This window comes from Lissotriton helveticus, chromosome 2_2 (genome assembly GCF_964261635.1).
Source record: "Lissotriton helveticus chromosome 2_2, aLisHel1.1, whole genome shotgun sequence".
Classification (NCBI taxonomy): Eukaryota; Metazoa; Chordata; class Amphibia; order Caudata; family Salamandridae; genus Lissotriton; species Lissotriton helveticus.
Genome location: NC_136060.1, coordinates 251,135,840 through 251,153,463, shown reverse-complemented (window position 1 = coordinate 251,153,463; position 17,624 = coordinate 251,135,840). Strand labels below are relative to the sequence as shown.

General features: G+C 47.2%; 1 protein-coding gene across 1 annotated transcript in view; it reads right to left on the bottom strand.

Annotated features, from left to right (window-relative positions):
* SEL1L3 (SEL1L family member 3) overlaps positions 1-17,624 on the bottom strand; it is a 684,155-nt gene that overhangs the window by 58,520 nt on the left and 608,011 nt on the right. Inside the window, exons 22-23 of the mRNA XM_078678371.1 lie at positions 9,123-9,225; positions 8,386-8,458 (exon numbers count right to left, since the gene is read on the bottom strand). Coding sequence (XP_078534497.1) covers positions 8,386-8,458; positions 9,123-9,225 — 176 coding nt within the window. The remainder of the gene's footprint in view (positions 1-8,385; positions 8,459-9,122; positions 9,226-17,624) is intronic.

Sequence of the window (17,624 nt, the reverse complement as noted above, 5' to 3'; positions counted from 1 at the left end):
CTGAGTTTTACTGTCCAGCATCGTTTACTTGCATCTAAGCCCATACTTTGCCACTGGTCCCTTCTCCCATGCACCTCAGAGCATTGACCTAGAGCTGTGAGGACCCGGAAAAGCCTATCCTCTCCTAGGCTTTAAAGCCTTGCTCTAGTGCTCAGAGTCCCAAGAAAGGTATCCTTCTGTCCTAGGCCTCCCAGCACTGGACCATGGCTCTGAGGGTTGTAGCTATAGACTGAATAGCAAGTGCAGTGTCTCTGTTGCCTTGTGGGGTTTTGGGGCCAATGTAATTACATTATGGCTGTATTTTACTGTCCATTCAGTAGACGGAGGAACAATGTACCTTGTTTGCTTCAGGGCTCAATGCACCACCGTTACGGCACAGTTTCCCTTCCTCTCTCAACAATGTTCATCCACTGTCAGGTCTCGCATCACAGGACCATCATTGTGAGACCCCTTGTAGAGGCGTGGCTAATTAAAGTGCAGCAGGTGCCGTGAAAGTGGAACTGTAGGGTGTTAGGTCCCCTATGTACCTAGATTATGTCTGTCTTGTACAGGACTATGGCTGCGAGGTCCATGGAATGTGGCCCCACCCAGGGTCTTGGAATTAATAGTGCAGAAGGTGCAATGGCACTGGAGTCCGGTGTGCTTTAGACCATATTTACCAGAATTATGGATGTTATATATCCATCTTGGGGATCCGGCGCGGGGGGGACGGACGAGAGTGGCCCATTTACCTTGCAGTAACAATGACCAATGGCACCATTGCTACACCGCTAGCCCACTCACCTACACCTCACAGCCATGGTCCTGCATTACAAGCCAGGAGAGGCCTTCACTCCCCTGGACGTCACAGCCATGGTCAAGTCTAGGGAGGCCCACCAAAAGTGGAAGGCAGTTTGCTAAGATTGCTCTGCTTTTCTTTTATATGTTTGCACAGCATACTGTAGTGAGTTCCTGCAGGATATCAAACGTTTAACCCTTTTTGCTTGCCAAGGAAGTGATCTAGACAAGTAGTCTAATCAATATGGTGTAAAAAACAAACAGTGTAGCCGGTAAGCCTCGAGCAGCATAGCCTAGTGGCAATGTCTTAACAATGGCTTTCCTTTACAGCGGTGCAAGAGGGCAGCATTTACTAACATGGTAACTGGGATGGAGTACCTGTACCAAAGCAAGTGCCATACACAGGCCACTTTATTAAACATTTTCACCTTTAGGGATGCTAAAATTGAGGAAGTAAACAGTGGAAATGAATCACCCCAGAACAAGCAGCACTCACCATAAAGTCTTTGAGATAATGGCCAGTCAGCCCATGAGAGAATGACATTTAAGAAGTTAAAGGTACAGGAAGAACATGATTTGGCCAGGATCAAACAATTTGGTCAAGTAGGAGAACCAAGATAGCTTGTTTGAAGACTCATAACTTTCCAGTATTCTTTATGTGTTAAAGAGAATAGGAGTCTGATTTAGGACAGGGTGTCATGGAATGAAAACCTCAAAATGAACTCAGTGATATTTGGTAACCTCCATTTATACATCATCTTGGTGAAACCACAAGCACGCTTAGAGTCCTGCAGAGTAATGATGGAAAGCTGACTTCTGTCCCAGGTGGATGCCAAGGGATAGGTTGGGTGGAGCATGTTCTTCACTTTTAGAAGTTAGGGATTGATTCTTTTCATCAAGGGATCCCAGCCATTACTCGATGCTGCAATTGTTAGAGGAGGAAGGGCCCTCCCCTGTGGTTTGCTGGCTGGACCATGGTGGGTAGGGTTCAGAAATAGGCTGTCTCTTGTGTGGGCCTCACAGACCTGGTCAAGCGCAGCATGACTTGAGGGGCCCATTCCCTGTCCTATATAAATACAGCATGCACATATATAGATCTAATGCACCAATCTGGAAACAAATTGTTAACATCTGATTGAACTTATACGTTTTGGAGAGACTTAGGCTAAAACTTTCCATCCAGTGTGACTTACATAATGTATGTCCAGTTTATTGAAATGTAAAATAAGTGCTTATTCTAATAGTGTTAATATTTATGTTATTGTTTTACTGATATTCTCACCAAGAAAGGTGCTTCCTGCAATGTCGCTTAAAAATAAACAATTGATGGCACTTCCTGTGATGTCATGCTCTGTGATTTCACGCTGTATGTAAATTAGGGGGGCCTCACATTTCCTTTCTGCCCGGGGCCCCAAAAGTCCTAGGACCGGCCCTGCTGCCAGCAGCCTTAACTCGCCTAGGAGCCCGACACTGGTTGCAGGAACAGCGAGAACGCCACGGATAGCGCACTGCCACACTTAACAGTTTTAGGCAGCACTTACAGTGAAACTGAGACACCTGCATATGCGTGACAATGCATTTCAGTACGGTAATGCGGATTACCACACTGAAATGCGTTAGTGTCACACGTGATGCGGGATACTTGGCAGGACTGCCACTGTACCCCTACCTATCTTGTAGAGAAACTCATCCTCTCTGGTGGCGCTCAGCACACCCTAAACCAGGCCACCTCCATACTCGAGCCAAAGTGTAAAAAAGGGTAAAACAAGGCAGCAGTCCCTTTTCCATCTATGAACTTAGGATCTCAAACAACAGCCTCATATCCAATGGGACCACCCTAATGTTGCTCCAATTTAGGAAAGAGGTGAATCCACACCTCAGTAAAGAACACTACATCACATGCAGTAACAATCCAATAACCAGCTACCTCTCACTTGTTCACTGTATGATTGCCTTTTGACTGTACATTGCTCCGCAGGTGGCTCCTCCGCTAAGGCAGTGCAAAGGAAAAATTAAATTATAATTGAATGTTATTATCATTTTATTTTTAGTCTGTCTGCAAGCTCCATATTAGGGCAGGGCTAGGATAGTGTGATCTAAGAGGGTGAAGGAATGGTTGCTGCACTGTAAGGCCAAACAGTCATGCGCACTGTGCATGTTCTCTACAAGCTGTATTGCACAAGCATTAAATGTAGAATTATAGATGAGCAACTGTGAACAGCGAGGATTTTTTTCACAGAGGAGTTTTGACTGAAATCAGATAGACAACAAGAATGAAGCATGAGGTATCTGTGTTGTCACTAGGCTACTCACTTCCCCTGCTGAAGTCACAACAGCGGGTAACCACTTTTGTTGTGTCACAGAAGCCAATATCATGATTTCGATGTGGTTCTTCACAATAAAGCCAATGGAAGCCATATTTAACAAATACTTCTAATATGTATGCCACTTTTTGTAAAACTTTGAAAGTGATTGATTAGGCTGCCTTTCCTGGTGACGCAGATATCACATTATGTTAAGTAAGTACAAAAAATATTCATTAGGGCATGTCTTAACTTTATATAAAATGCGCTTAAAGAATGTAATACACCTGGGTCAGTCACATGCCCTGAATCAGCAGTATTTAATAACAACAATTATAATAATAATAATAATAATAATAATAATAATAATAATAATAATAATAATAGGTACATTTGTAAAACGCCTGGTTACACCAACCGGTGTGTCCCAGCGCTGTGGTGAGTGGAGGTTAACTTACGGGCACAATCAAGTTAGAACGGGCTATCCCTGCACACGGGAGAAAAGGTGGGTGTTCAGATCTCTCCTAAATTTAAACTCCGATGCCTCCAGCCGGAGACCCAGGGGAAGTTTATTCCAGTTCTGGGCAACCAGAAAGCGGAACGACCGGCCACCCATCCTGGCCTTCATGACCTTAGGGACAAGCAACAAACCATTCCCACATGATCTAAGAAGCCGTGTGGGGAAATATCGAGTGAGCAAGTTCGTCAAGTATGATGGACCAGTTCCCTGGGTGATGCGGTGGCACACACAGAGTGCCTTAAACAGCACTCTCTCCCTAATGGGAAGCCAATGTAGGGAAGCCAATGCTTTGCTAGAGGCGGCCCTCCTAGGCTGCACAAGAACCAGGCAAGCAGCGGCATTCTGTAGAACCTGAAGTCTGTTCATACATTTGGCAGTGGTACCCAGGTACAATATGTTGCCATAGTCCAGGCGAGATGTCACAAGGGAATGCACCATAGTCTTCCTGGCCTCAATAGGAAGCAGATGCAGAGTTTTCCTGAGGCACTTAAGGACTCCCAAACAGGTACCCACTACACTTCTGGTTTGATATTCAAAGGGCAAGTTAGAGTCCAACCACACTCACAAGTTCTTCACCTGAGTGCAGGGAGTGGGGGTATTGTATTGTATTGTATTGTAAGGGGAATTTATAAAGCGCGCTGACACCATGGGTTTCCTGGCGCTGGCAGACTGCTGAGGGACTGGAAGGGTTTAGCCAGATTGAGGGAAGAGCCAAGTTTTTAGGGATTTACGGAAGAGGGTGAGGGAATTGGAGGTTTTGAGAGAGAGGGGGAAGGAATTCCAAAGTTTGGGGGCCAGGAATGCAAATCTCCGGCCTCCGGATCTGCAGAGTTTGACAGGGGGAGTGAGTAAGAGGTGCAGATGAGAGGATCTCAGGTTCCGTGAGGGGCTGTAGGTCCTGATGAGAGATTTCAAAAAGACAGGACAGGAACCAGATAAAGATTTAAAGGTAAGGCAGCCGATCTTAAAGGCTGCCCTCGAAATGACGGGGAGCCAGTGCAGTTTTAGAAGGAGGGGTTTGGCGGATTGCCATTTCGGAATCCCAAAGGCCAATCTCGCCGCTTGATTCTGAACGAATTGGAGTCTGCAGAGAGATGTTTTGGGCAGACCATGATAGATAGCATTCGAAAAATCTAAGCGGGAGAGGACAAGGGCCATGATTACTTGCAGGAGAGCTTCAGGAGTGAGGAGATAAGCCACCTTCCTGATCCTGCGCAGCTGGAACATGCAGGTGGAGACAACTGTCCCCACCTGGGGCCCGAGGGAGAGACCGGAGTCAATAGGAGTCAGTGGGACCCAGACTAGGGGCCCACCAAGCCGAGGACCATACTGATGGAGCCTTCCCCACAACAAGCACCTCGGTCTTGTCTCCATTCAGTTTCAGTCAGTTGTTAGCCATCCAGGAAGCATGCTCCTGAATGCATGCCACAAAATTGGAGGCTGCCAAGTCCGGTTCCTGAGTCAGGGAGACCACCAGCTGGGTGTCATCGGCATAGGACACGACCCTGATCCCGAACCCATCCGCTATCTCAGCAAGAGGTCTCAAATAGAGATTGAACATGGTCGGGCTCAGGGCCGATCCCTGTGGCACTCCCTGTTTCAGTTTTGATAATTTTAGAGTAGTGGGATCCCTGCATCACTTGGAAACTGCATTCTGCTATGAAAGATTTCATCCACTTCAGTGCAGAAGAGACGCCAACTTTATTCAGACACTGCAGCAAGGTGTGATAAGCGACAGTGTCAAAGGCGGCGCTCAAGTCCAGGAGTTTTAAGGCCGTTGTCTGCCCAGCATCTGTGCATTGTCTGATGGTTTCCGTAGCAAAGAGCAGAGCAGACTCTGTTGAGTGTAAGGCACGGTAGCCAGATTGGGAGGGGTGCAGGAGGTTGTGATTCTCAACATGTGCCATTAGTTGTTTATTAACAACCTTCTCCGTCACTTTGGCAATGTAAGGGAGTAGTGAAAGAGGCCGTAAATTGTCAAGTTTCTCTATGCTGACATTGGGTTTCTTGGGTAATGGGAGGACCACTGCTTCCTTCCAACTACCTGGCACAGTGCAAGACCGGAAAGATACCCCCAAGAGATGTCTAATGTAGGGCTCAATGACGGAAATGCTCTCCCTAAGCACTTTGGGGGAGGCTGGATCTCTGGGGAAGCCCGACTTGACACTCAGGCAAGTTTTTCTTAGCAGCTCTTGGGGGGGAATGATGAAACTGTCCTCCCCGGCCACCCTGGCATCCTCCGCAGGTTCAAGACCCTCCTTTGCAGACTCTGGAAAGGTGGAGTAAATTTTCTCCACTTTGTCTGAAAAGAAGTCTGCCAAACGGTTACACGATTCTTCCGAGCCGGAGACCGGCACAGCAGTGGTCACTAGGGAAGAAATCTCCTTATAGATCTTCAACAGTTCTTTCGGGAATTTTCAGCTGCCCCAATTCTATCCTGATAATGCGTTGCCTTAGCTCGTCTAATGAGCCTATGGTATTTTTTCCGCATATCATGGGACTCCCTCTTGTCCTGGACTGAGAATCCCTTAATCCAGCACCTCTCAAGGCATTTGCATTCTGTATTGGCCGTACGCAGCGCAGTATTGTACCACGGTGCAGATTTCTGTGTTCTATCCGGAAATTTACTAGGTAGCAGAGGGGCAGTGCTGTCCAGTGCTGCTGTTATACGCCTATTTAACTTTGCGCATGCACTTTCAATGTCGGAGCCACCAGGAGGCCTGCCCTGGATCAGGGCACTATTGAATTTTTCACAAGAGAAACCAACCCATTTCCGACAGTTAATGACCCTCTTAGATTTCTCCTGGAACCTGGGCCTCTGCACCCTCATCGTAAAGGGGACCATAAAGTGGTCTGACCATGGGACAGGGAGGGGGGTGTTAACTACAATGCCCTCCCAGTTCACAAAAATGGGATCAAGTAAATGACCACGTTGATGTGTAGGGGAGTGGGATTTCAAACTAAGTTGCAGCATCAGCAGTTCTTGGCATAGTTCAGCTGCCCCCATCGTCAAAATGTAAATTGAGGTCGCCGAGCACTAGGAGTTTGTCATGGCGTAATGCCAAGTGCGTAAGACCCTCGAGCAAACTAGGTGAGAACCGGGTAGGGAGACCCGGTGGTCTATAGACCAAGAGCCCCGGAATTATTTAGATCCGCCTTAATCGTGAAGGAGCCCACCTCACTATCAGCAATAGTGATAGGCTCAAGGGAACATTGAAGGGTGTGTCTATGAATAATTGCAACCCCACCACCTATGCCAAAAGACCTATTGATCCTAACAATTGCATAGCCGGGGAGTAATGCCTCCAAGTCTCGGAAAGGAACAGCACATCGAGCTGCCCATCCGAGAGTAGGTCGAATATCTCCAGTCTTTGCATCCTGAGAGATCTACAATTCAACAAGCCACAGCGCAGATCTGAGCTCAGCTCCTTCATCACCCTCCCAGTATTGAATCTAAACGAGCAGTACCTGCAGGTCCTACCTCCAATCATACTATGCCTGCATATCCCCGCTATAGGGAGGCATAGGGCGTGCAGTTCTTGGGAGCTGAATCGCAGTGTTCTACCCGAACAGCCAGGGGTTCTGGCCCCGGGCCCCATTCGGCCGCGGACGGGTGCAAACGGGCTTGCCTTTGGCGTGCCCGCTGCGCGGCCGCTTCAACATGCAGCTTTATTTCCTGCTGATCCTCAGCAACTAGACCGCTGACCGGTCCACAGGAAGTGCCTGGCTTTCCCTTCTTGGCCCTCCCCGTAACGGTACTAAATACCACGTCGGACCGGGGCGGGAAGGAGGAGATTGAGCTCAGGCCTCCAGCTAACACCCTAAGGTAGGATCAACGAGTTTGCCCAACACTAGTCTGGGCAGAAAGTAATAGCGCGTTGATGTCACCAGTAATAGCGCGTTATTATCAGCAGAAGATATTAAAAGCAGTAAAAGAAATAGCAGCAAGGAGTACCCCCACTTAAAAAAAACAGCAGTTCAGGGCTCTGCCACCACCCACTCACCACTGCGCGGCCGCTTCAACGTGCGCCTGTATTTCCTGCCGGTTCTCAGCAACTAGACCGTTGACAGGTCCACTGGAAGTGCCTGGCTCTCCCTTCCTCGCCCTCCGCACAACGGTACTAATTACCGCATCGGACCGGGGCAGGAAGGAGTAGAGATTGAGCTCAAGCCTCCAGCTAACACCCTAAGGTAGGATTAATGAGCGTTCCCAACACTAGCCTGGGCAGTAAGTAATAGCGCATTGATGTCACCAGTAATAGCGTGTTATTATCAGCAGAAGATATTAAAAGCAGTAAAAGAAATAGAAGCAAGGAGTACCCCCCACTTAAAAGCGCCAGCTGTTCAGGGCTCTGCCACCACCCACTCAGCACTGCGCGGCCGCTTCAACATGCGGCTTTATTTCCTGGCGATTCTCAGCAACTAGACCGCTGACTGGTCCACCGGAAGTGCCTGGGTCTCCCTTCCTCGACCTCCGCGTAACGGTACTAATTACCGCGTCGGACCGGGGGTGGGAAGGAGTAGAGATTGAGCTCAGGCCTCCAGCTAACACCCTAAGGTAGGATTAATGAGTTTTCCCAACACTAGCCTGGGCATAAAGTAATAGCGCGTTGATGTCACCAGTAATAGCGCGTTATTATCAGCAGAAGATATTAAAAGCAGTAAAAGAAATAGCAGCAAGGAGTACCCCCCACTTAAAAGCGCCAGCAGTTCAGGGCCCTGCCACCGCCCACTCGCCACATTTATTTATGTTTTAGGCCATGCATCAAAGAAGAAAGATGTTACCTGTCAAAGAATGGAAATAGACCACTGCGCGTGCAATCAGGGTTGTCAGGAGCAGAGTTCCTAGGATAATGGCCTGATAAAAGAAAAATGTTGGTGTCATATGAGTTTTATTTTTGGATCACAGCTTTAACTTTATTAAGTACACCAAAAGATTCTAACTTTTAGTAAACGCCTCGTGGGGGAACACATGGGCAAATGTCCTGAGGCGCAGTCAAGAAATTCCCCTGAAAGAAATTAACTTTTACATCTGCAGTATGCGGAGGTCGGACAGTACAGTACCTGAAAGAATGTTGTGCGGAAAAGAGGGTGGTTCGCCAAGGTCAGAAGGGCTTGTCAATGGTCGGAAAAAAGTTGGGTTGGATGGTCTGGAATGGTGTGGCAGCAATTGTCAGAAATTATACATTTCGCTGTTGCAGCTGCTTCATTTTAGAAAAGTCATTCTTTTTATTTTTTAGAAGCTTTTAAAATGAATAATTATGAAGGAATGCATTGTAAATGTATATAAATTGTGTTCTTTTCTTTTGATAATGCTGGCATTTTGCAACGGTTTTAATTAACTATGCAAATAAATTTATAACCTTATAGTAAGAGCCTCGTGAGAATGTGGCTAGGTTAGAACAAGTATGCACTTAGCTTCTTTCTCAGGACAATGTAAGCAGAGCTACTTCGTGCACGGTACTAAGTGGTGCATCCCTGAAACGTAAGTACTGAGGTTCTTGTTCAAGATGTTGACTTACCAGAGAAGACTCTGAAATACTCTCCCAAATAACCTTCACATAAAAGTAAGACAACGCTAAGGAGCACGGGCTGATAGATTCCTCGTTACTCAAGCTGCGACACCTAAACGGAACAAAGAAATATGTCAAAGGTTGAGGGAGAAATTGAAAATGACAAATATTATTTTAGAGTGAGAGAGCGCAAACTGATATAAATATATGAGTACATCACACTTACCTATAGAGAGCATAATTCATGAAGAGAAATGCCATGAGTGCTAATAGTATCTGAAATTATATTCTAAATGTATAGCTAATATAGAGATTTAAGTAGAAGTGGAACTAATACAGAAATGTGTGACATTATATGATTTTAGTAGACGTGATTATTTTGAATCTATGTCGTGTAGCTGTTAAACATATAAGATGGTCTGTGGTAAAACGCAGAACGTGGTAGGCCTCAGGGCCAGAGCTGGAGCTAAAAGGGAAGGTGTTTCTTTTCACGACACAGATTGTTTAACGTTTTTGGTCATTGCATTAATGGGCCATGATTTAGAGTAATGTTTTCTAAATAATAGAATAAGAGTTTTAACATGCTTTAATTAAATGAAGAAATTGAATGCTATAATCATAATGTGAAATATTGTAGGCCTGAAATGTTTTAGCATTGATTTACACGTACATGTCTGGGCTGAGAAATGTTGCAAGCCTTTTTTAGAAGTCTATGAGAGTTGGGTTCTTGGCGGCAGATATCTGTCTGCAACAGGAAAGGGGGGATCCAATTATAAGTGAATGAATAGAGGTCTGTTCAGTAGACGGCCCAGACATGGAGGAGGGTTCTGGAATGTTTAAGGGGTATCAGCGGGCCGGAGAAGAGACTGAGAAGCAAGGTCAACTCTAACGTCTGAGGCCCAATACAAAGCATCATGGAAAAAGCCTGAAGTTGCACCACGTGAGAGGCGTTTCGCAAGGGGCGTCTCAAATGTTGTTGACTGTTTTGTATTAGGGACAGCACCCCTGGGTGGAGTTAGAGCAGAGACCTGAGGACCCTTTAGAGAGCGGATGGGTAGGCAGTGAGGGGTCATGACTGGAGAACTTTAGGTTTTCACCAAGAGACTTAGAGTGGGTGACTTCCCTTGGGGGTCATTCATTGCTGACACCTTTGTTAGGTTGGGATTTGGTTAAGTAGGGATACCATCTAGAACAGGGTAGGGACGCCTAACCTGTGTTTGTTTTCCTCCAACCTAAATGAAGGAGAGATATGCGTCTATGCTGATAGCTTTGCTATTTTTAGAACTTGTGTTAGTGATTTCTGTTGCTCGTCTGAGGGCTTTTCGAGAGCACATGTATGTAATTGGACCTGTGTACCTCGTGAATCTCATTCTGAGATGCTTGTATTTGCAGCTCATTATATCTTTACAATAAACTTTTGAAACCTAGAAGTTGTCCGTGATCTTTGAGAGTAGAGTCCTTTCTTGGGTGAACTAATTTGCAGATAGGTGTACTGTTTCCTTCCAAGACAGGCAATAAAGGTTCAGTCGACCAGATCGAGGTTTGGATCAATAGATATAAGGTATCGATCAAAATCTCGCCCTTTCAGTTGGTAGCTATAGAGGATGGTTGCCTTCTTGAGGACGGTGACCTAGGCCAGGTTAGCTTACCCCAAGGCCCCTAGAAATCGATGATCGGAAGAACAGCCCGCAGATGAAGATCCGGATGACGTGAGACAGAAAAAGCAGCAGTATCGGTCGAGAGTGAGTATAAAGGGTTATGCGTGTTAGATTGCGGTGTTTTTGTATTGTATCTATGTTGTAATGTCTGGCGGAGTTGAATGTCTGTAGAGTGACTGTGGAACAGGTTGTGAGCGCGCGCAACCAGTGGAAATCTTAAGTTCAAGGAGAGCTTAAGTGGTTCGGGTGTATCGGACACCCAGAGTAATTGTCAACTAGTGTGAAGGGGGTCATGAGGTACCATTGATCACCCGAGAGACCGAGATAGGGGGAACGTAAGAGTGAGTGCGTGAGTAACGGACGCTGGTCGGAAGTTACTGTGTGTGTAAGTAACCTATCAGAGAGACGATAGACATCTCGTCAGTTGTGTTGACAATTACAGATAGACTGTGGACGTACAGTCGAGAGAAGTGACCGCTTGGTCGGAAGTAGTCATTTTTCAGTGTATGAATGGGACGCATGCATAACCGGGAGACGAGTTGAGAAAGGAGGGGTGCTGCTGCGAAGCGGAGAAAAGAGACGTCAGGTGGTGTCGCGCAGTGATTGGCTGACAGGAGAAAGACCGCGCTGTGATAGGCCAAGCTAGCAAAGCCGCGACAGGATTGGTGGATTGTCATCAGGAAGTAAACAGAGTAGCGAGGCTGAATTTTGTGCGCATAATTATGAAGTGTTTTAAATGGTTGAAAGCGCTGTTTAAGAAAGAGAGGCGAGGATCGTATGAAGGGGAAGAAGCCCCGCCGGAGGGTACGCCAGCTCGTTATATGGCAGTAAATGTTGGGTTGCATACGATCCTTTGGATATCAGAGTGGAGTAAGATTACTGAAGGAAACGAGGAACTGACGTTCCCGAAGTACGGGACGTTCAGATTAGAGGTGTTACATCGATTGAAATCAGTCATGACCTCAAAGAGACCCTTGCCTAGACCAACCCAGTTTGAAGCCCTTGATGCATGGCTTAGGGCAGCGCATGAAAGGAATATGAACAGACGACAAGAAAGGGTGAAACGCTCGGTAAGGGCAGTACAGGATGCCAGGTGGGATGCGGATGCTAAAAGATGGAGAGTGCATAATTTGGAAATAAATAAACTGTACCCAGTGTTAGAGGCGCCAGTAAATAAAAGCCCCCTAGAAGAAGATGATGAGAGCGAAACAGAGGACAGCCTGATAAACAGATTACTGACAGACAGGCCACCCCCGTATAATAGAGCAGGGGGAGAGGTCGAGAATACTGAAGGAGAAAAGGGGGGCAATGCAGGAGAGCATAGACCGCTTCCCAGTTCAGAGTGGGATCCTGAGCCAAAGAAAGAGTTGCTCCAGCCTAGTCAGGTGCAACAGGTAGTCGGTAGGTTTGTGGTACAAAGAGCGCCGGAAACGGAAAGCGCCACATCCTACCCATTACCAGATGCACTACAGGTACCTGTTACCATAGGTCCTATAATATCGATATATGACCAAGAGAGAGCAAAAGGGGAAGAACGGAAACGGAAAGACAGAGAAAGAGCAGAGCAGGCAAGGAGGAACGATACCACTAATTCCCCAAGTCAGATGCCGATACCCAGAGAGTGGAGCACCCCGATGCACACAGCAGGGGACCCAGGAGGAGATCCTGGGGGCCCTAGATGGCCAATGGATCTGAGGGGATCTGGACGAAAATCCTTTCAAGAGCTAAATGAGTACATGAAGCAGTGGGATGAGGCAGTGAAGGCTCAAAAGTGCATCAATGCTGCAGAAGCAGAAAGGGAAAGTCAGGACAGCAGAGCACGAACTCACTGCGGGGCTGGGGAGAGTAGCCCGGAGTGGGACTGTAGAGGGAGTAGGGGAGTCACCCATTGGGCCCGGAATGGAGGTAGAACAGACCTGGAAAACGGGGGCCCCGGGAGTGGAGGGGTGGCGTGCCCAATACTCAGTGAAGGGGAGAGGAGAGCGCAAGAGTACAGGAACAGCTTTAAGTGTCCACACTGTGTGCCTGCCACCAGAGAACAGAATGGGAGTTGTGAGAGGTCGCACCATAGTCCCTGTGATGACAGAAATGAGCGCAGCCCAGGGAATATGGGGAACCAGGAAGGATCGTATCGGATACTGAGCGATACGAGGCAAAGGGAGTGTAGCGACCAGAGGGAAAATAACAGAGAGATGTGCGGTGTGAGGAGAGAAGAAGACGAGAGTGGGCAGAGAGAGAGTAGGGATAAAAGGCCCGTGTTCCATCACCTTCCAAGATCGGATGGCCGAGCATGGGACCTGGAGAGATGGGAGCAAGGGAGGCCACCCATTAATTCTCCTGAGCCCAAACGCAGAGCTCGAAGTTGGGATGGTAGGGAGACCAGTGAGCCCCCTTCGAAAGACATATTGCGAGCTGAGATAAAAGCCAAGAGACTTGATGTCTCCAGCTTAAGGTCAGATCTGGATGACATGGTAGATGGTACCCTGCCTTTAGAAAGAATGGAAATGTATGAACAGGATGAAATACTGTATATGGCAAAGGACATCACACGAAAGGCGAGAGCAGTCCATGAGAAGTTAGTCGAACTAGCAGGCAAATATATGGTGGACTTGTCAAGAACCAAAGCATTACAGGGTAACCACAGGCTACATTACTCAGATCGAGATCTAGATGAGAGGAGAACGATTGGGCTGAAAACACACATAAGGGAACTGATTACTGGAATAAGGACATGGAGGGCACTAGATAAATGGGAAGAGAGGTGGTCCAAGAAAGGGACCGGCAGAAGAAGTATGATTGGTATAACACCAGGACAGCAGGGAATAGAAGCTTACCCTTTGCGTGAAGTTGCCAATGGGAGCTATGTACATGTCCCTTGGAGTAGGGGAGATTTAGCTGCTTTTACCACATCTTTCCCCAAGTTACGAGAGAGCCCCGTGGAGTGGTACAAGCAAGTCGAGAGGTTTGTAAAGATCTCAAAAGTCCTATGGATAGATCTGAACACGCTGTTTGACATTGTAGTACCAGGAGATCTGTGGACAGCATGCAAGGTTAGCGCTGAGTGGCCCACAACGGAGCCAGAGAGAGATGCTAGGACTAATGGGCCGTCCGAGATCGTGATGGCAAAATTCGAGAGAGTGATGACTTGGCTGAAAGAAAAAGTGCCAATGCAAGACATAGATTGGGTCAGAATAGACAGAACGAGACAGGAACCCAAAGAGACAGTCCATGAATATTACGAGAGATTGCTGAAGGCGTTTAAACAGTATAGCGGCTTGGATGTAATGGATCCAAAGGACATAGGGCAATTCGTGTCCAAGTTCGTCCTGGGACTGAGACCGGATATTAGTTTAATGATTCAGCAACACTCGATTTGTTGGCAAAGTAGACCCCTAGATGAAATACTGAGATATGCCAGGTACTGCTGTGATGAGGTAGACTCCAAGGCTAAGAAACTAAAAGAGAAGCTGATGGTGGTACAATTGCAGACAGCAGGAAAGGGGGGACCGCAACAACAGCAGCAAGGGACAGGTACAGGAGGTAAGAAGCAGTACAGTCAGAACAAGGGTAATGAGGAGAGTACTACCTTTAGACCCAGAGTAGACATAGCTACCTTGAAGAAAACGACTAGGTGCCACCAGTGCAACGAGTTGGGGCATTGGAAACGCGAGTGCCCTTACAATGTAGAGATCGGAGAGCATGAGATAGAGGAGGAAGAGGTCCAGAGCGCACCTATGAGAGGGGCGACGCCATACCAAGGAAAGGTGCTCAAAGGGGGGGGGGCTCCTCCCCGAGCCCAGTTCCCGCAACCTCCTCGAGTAGGGAGTATGGGTAAGACCTATAGACAAATGCCCCTGTTTATGGAAGGGGAAGAATGCTATTATGTGGACCCATTAACCGGACAGAGAGTGGAAAGAGAAGACTGCACCCTTGGGGCAGCCTTAGAGGTAGATCAGAGGGGACCCTATGTGGAAGCAGAAGTAGCAGGGTGCCCTACGACATTTCTGGTGGACACAGGAGCCACTAGATCCACGATCAGATCAGCTGCAGTTCCAGACCTGCCCATGTCTGGAGAGACCATACAGGTGGTAGGGGTCGCAAACAGGAGAATAACCAGCCAATTGACAGAACCGGTACAGGTGAAAATAGGGAAGTACAGCGATGAGCACCAATTTGTGGTTTGCGATTCAAGCCCTGTGTGTCTGCTAGGAAGAGACCTGTTGTGCAAATTGAATTGTACTATATACTGTACACCCCAGGGAGTGGAGGTATTGACTAATGATGATGATGCAGATTTCAAAGTTGCAAACTCAAGAATATGTGTGGAGCTGTACCCTACTTTGACAGTAGACGAGCTTCCCTGGGATTTGAGAGAGACAGTGGCATCAGAAGTATGGGATTTCACTGGGGAAGAAATTGGATTGGTCAAAGGGGTGGACCCAGTGAAAATAGTAGTGAAACCGCATGCTGAGTTCCCAAGAACACCCCAATACAAATTGACTCCAGAAACGATTGCAGGCATAAAACCCGTGATCGAGTCCATGATTAAACAGGGAATACTGAAAGAAATTGTGGGTAGTCCATGCAACTCCCCGATTATGGGTCTGCAGAAACCCAATGGGAAATTTCGGATAGTACAGGACCTGCGAAAGATTAATAACATAGTCGTTTCATGTTGTCCAGTGGTGCCGAATCCATCAGTGATACTGTTTCAGATTCCATTCCAAGCTGAGTGGTTCACTGTGATCGATCTTTGTCAGGCTTTCTTTTCGATCCCTTTGGACGAAGATAGCCATTTTCTTTTCGCATTTAAACTGGAAAATCGCGTCCTAACATGGTGTCGTATCCCTCAGGGGTATACAGAGAGTCCATCGATCTTTAACCAGCTTCTGAAGAAAAATCTTGAAAGTCTAGTGCTGCCCCAGAAGTCAGTTCTGGTCCAGTACATAGACGACCTCCTTGTGGCGTCAGACACAGAAGAAGCTTGCAGGGAAGACTCCATTGCTTTGTTAAATCACCTAGCTGCCAATGGGCATAAGGTATCCCCGGGAAAATTGCAGTACTGCCTGACAGAAGTGCAGTACTTGGGACACAGAATTGAGAAAGGCAAACGAAAAGTGTCACCAGATAGGATAGAGGCGATCATGAAAATGAATGCGCCTCAGACCCAGAGAGAGGTCAGGATGTTCCTAGGGATGGTGGGTTATTGCCGACAGTGGATCGTGAACTTTTCACTGAAAGCAAAACCTTTGCAAAAACTGACGCACAAGGAGGTGAGTGATCCGGTACCATGGGACAAAGACTGTTTGATGGCATTCTTACAGCTGAGAGAGGACCTGTGTCGTGCTCCGGCATTGGGAATGCCTGATTACAATAAACAATTCTTTCTTTACTGTTGTGAGAGAGAAGGTTGTGCGTTGTCTGTGTTGGTCCAAATCCATGGGAATGCCCGTAGACCAGTTGCTTATTTCTCAGCTACTTTAGACCCAGTAGCCGCAGCGTTGCCCGGATGTCTCAAATCCGTTGCTGCAACGGGTGTCAGCATTGAGAGATGTGAAAATATCGTCATGGGGCACCCGTTAGAGGTGTGCGTGCCACATTCTGTTGAACTGTTGATGACCAGGACCAAAACACAGCATCTGACCAATAGCAGGCTCACGCGCTATGAGCAAGTTATTCTTGCTGCAGAGAACGTGACCCTCAAGAGATGCTCTGTTTTGAACCCTGCTACCTTAATGCCACTTCCAAATGATATTGATGATGATGATGAATATACAGACCATGACTGTCTCGATGTGACTGAACTATGCACCAAACCCAGACCCGACATCGTAGATGAGCCACTGACCGACCCAGACGAAGTTTTCTTTGTCGATGGCTCATGTGTAAGAGACGAAGTTGGGCAGTTGAGAGCAGCTTATGCTGTTTGTACAATTGAAGGAGTTGTGGAAGCAGGGTGCCTGGAAGGAGTAAACTCCGCTCAGGTAGCCGAGATTATTGCCCTAACACGTGCTTGCTTAGCAGGCAATCAAATTCGAGTCACCATCTACACCGACAGCCAATACGGGTTTGGGGTAGTTCATGATTACGGGCAGTTATGGTCTCAAAGAGGGTTCATGACTTCTTCAGGCTCTCCCATTCGCAATGGAGAGTTTGTGCGCTTGTTGTTAGAAGCATTGCAATGTCCAGCAAGTATCGCAGTTGTAAAGTGCATCGCACATACCAAAAATGAGGACTTTGTTTCGAAAGGCAATAGATATGCTGATGAAGTTGCGCGGTATTGCGCAGAACAAGGTTACTCTTTCACAGAGGTGGATGTGGGTGGAATAAATGTAAGAACTGAATTAGCCATGATACTGGAAACTGTTGATACTTGGGATGAATTGTCAACCATGCAAGAAAATGCTCCTGATTCAGAAAAGGAAACATGGGTAAAGGCAGGATGTGTAATGGGTGAGACTCATTTTTGGGTCTCAGCAGACGGCAGAGCAGTATTGCCCAATGAGATGGTGAGTCCAATGGCTAGACTCATACATGGTCCCGTACACTTAGGGAGAGATGCTATGCTGAGAGTGTTTAGACAGACTTGGTACAATCCTAAGTTTAGAATAGCAGCAGAAGCAGTGTGCCAGCGTTGTGTGACCTGCCAGCAGCTGAATGTAGGAAAAAGAACACCAGTTGCACTAAGTCACATAGGAAGGTCTGGAGGTCCATTCAACAGAATGCAGATAGATTTCATTGAAATGCCAAGATGCAACCGCCTCCGCTATGTCCTGGTGGTTGTTTGTGTGTTCTCCAGATGGGTTGAGGCATACCCTACACGTAGGTGCGACACCCTCACAGTGGCTAAGTT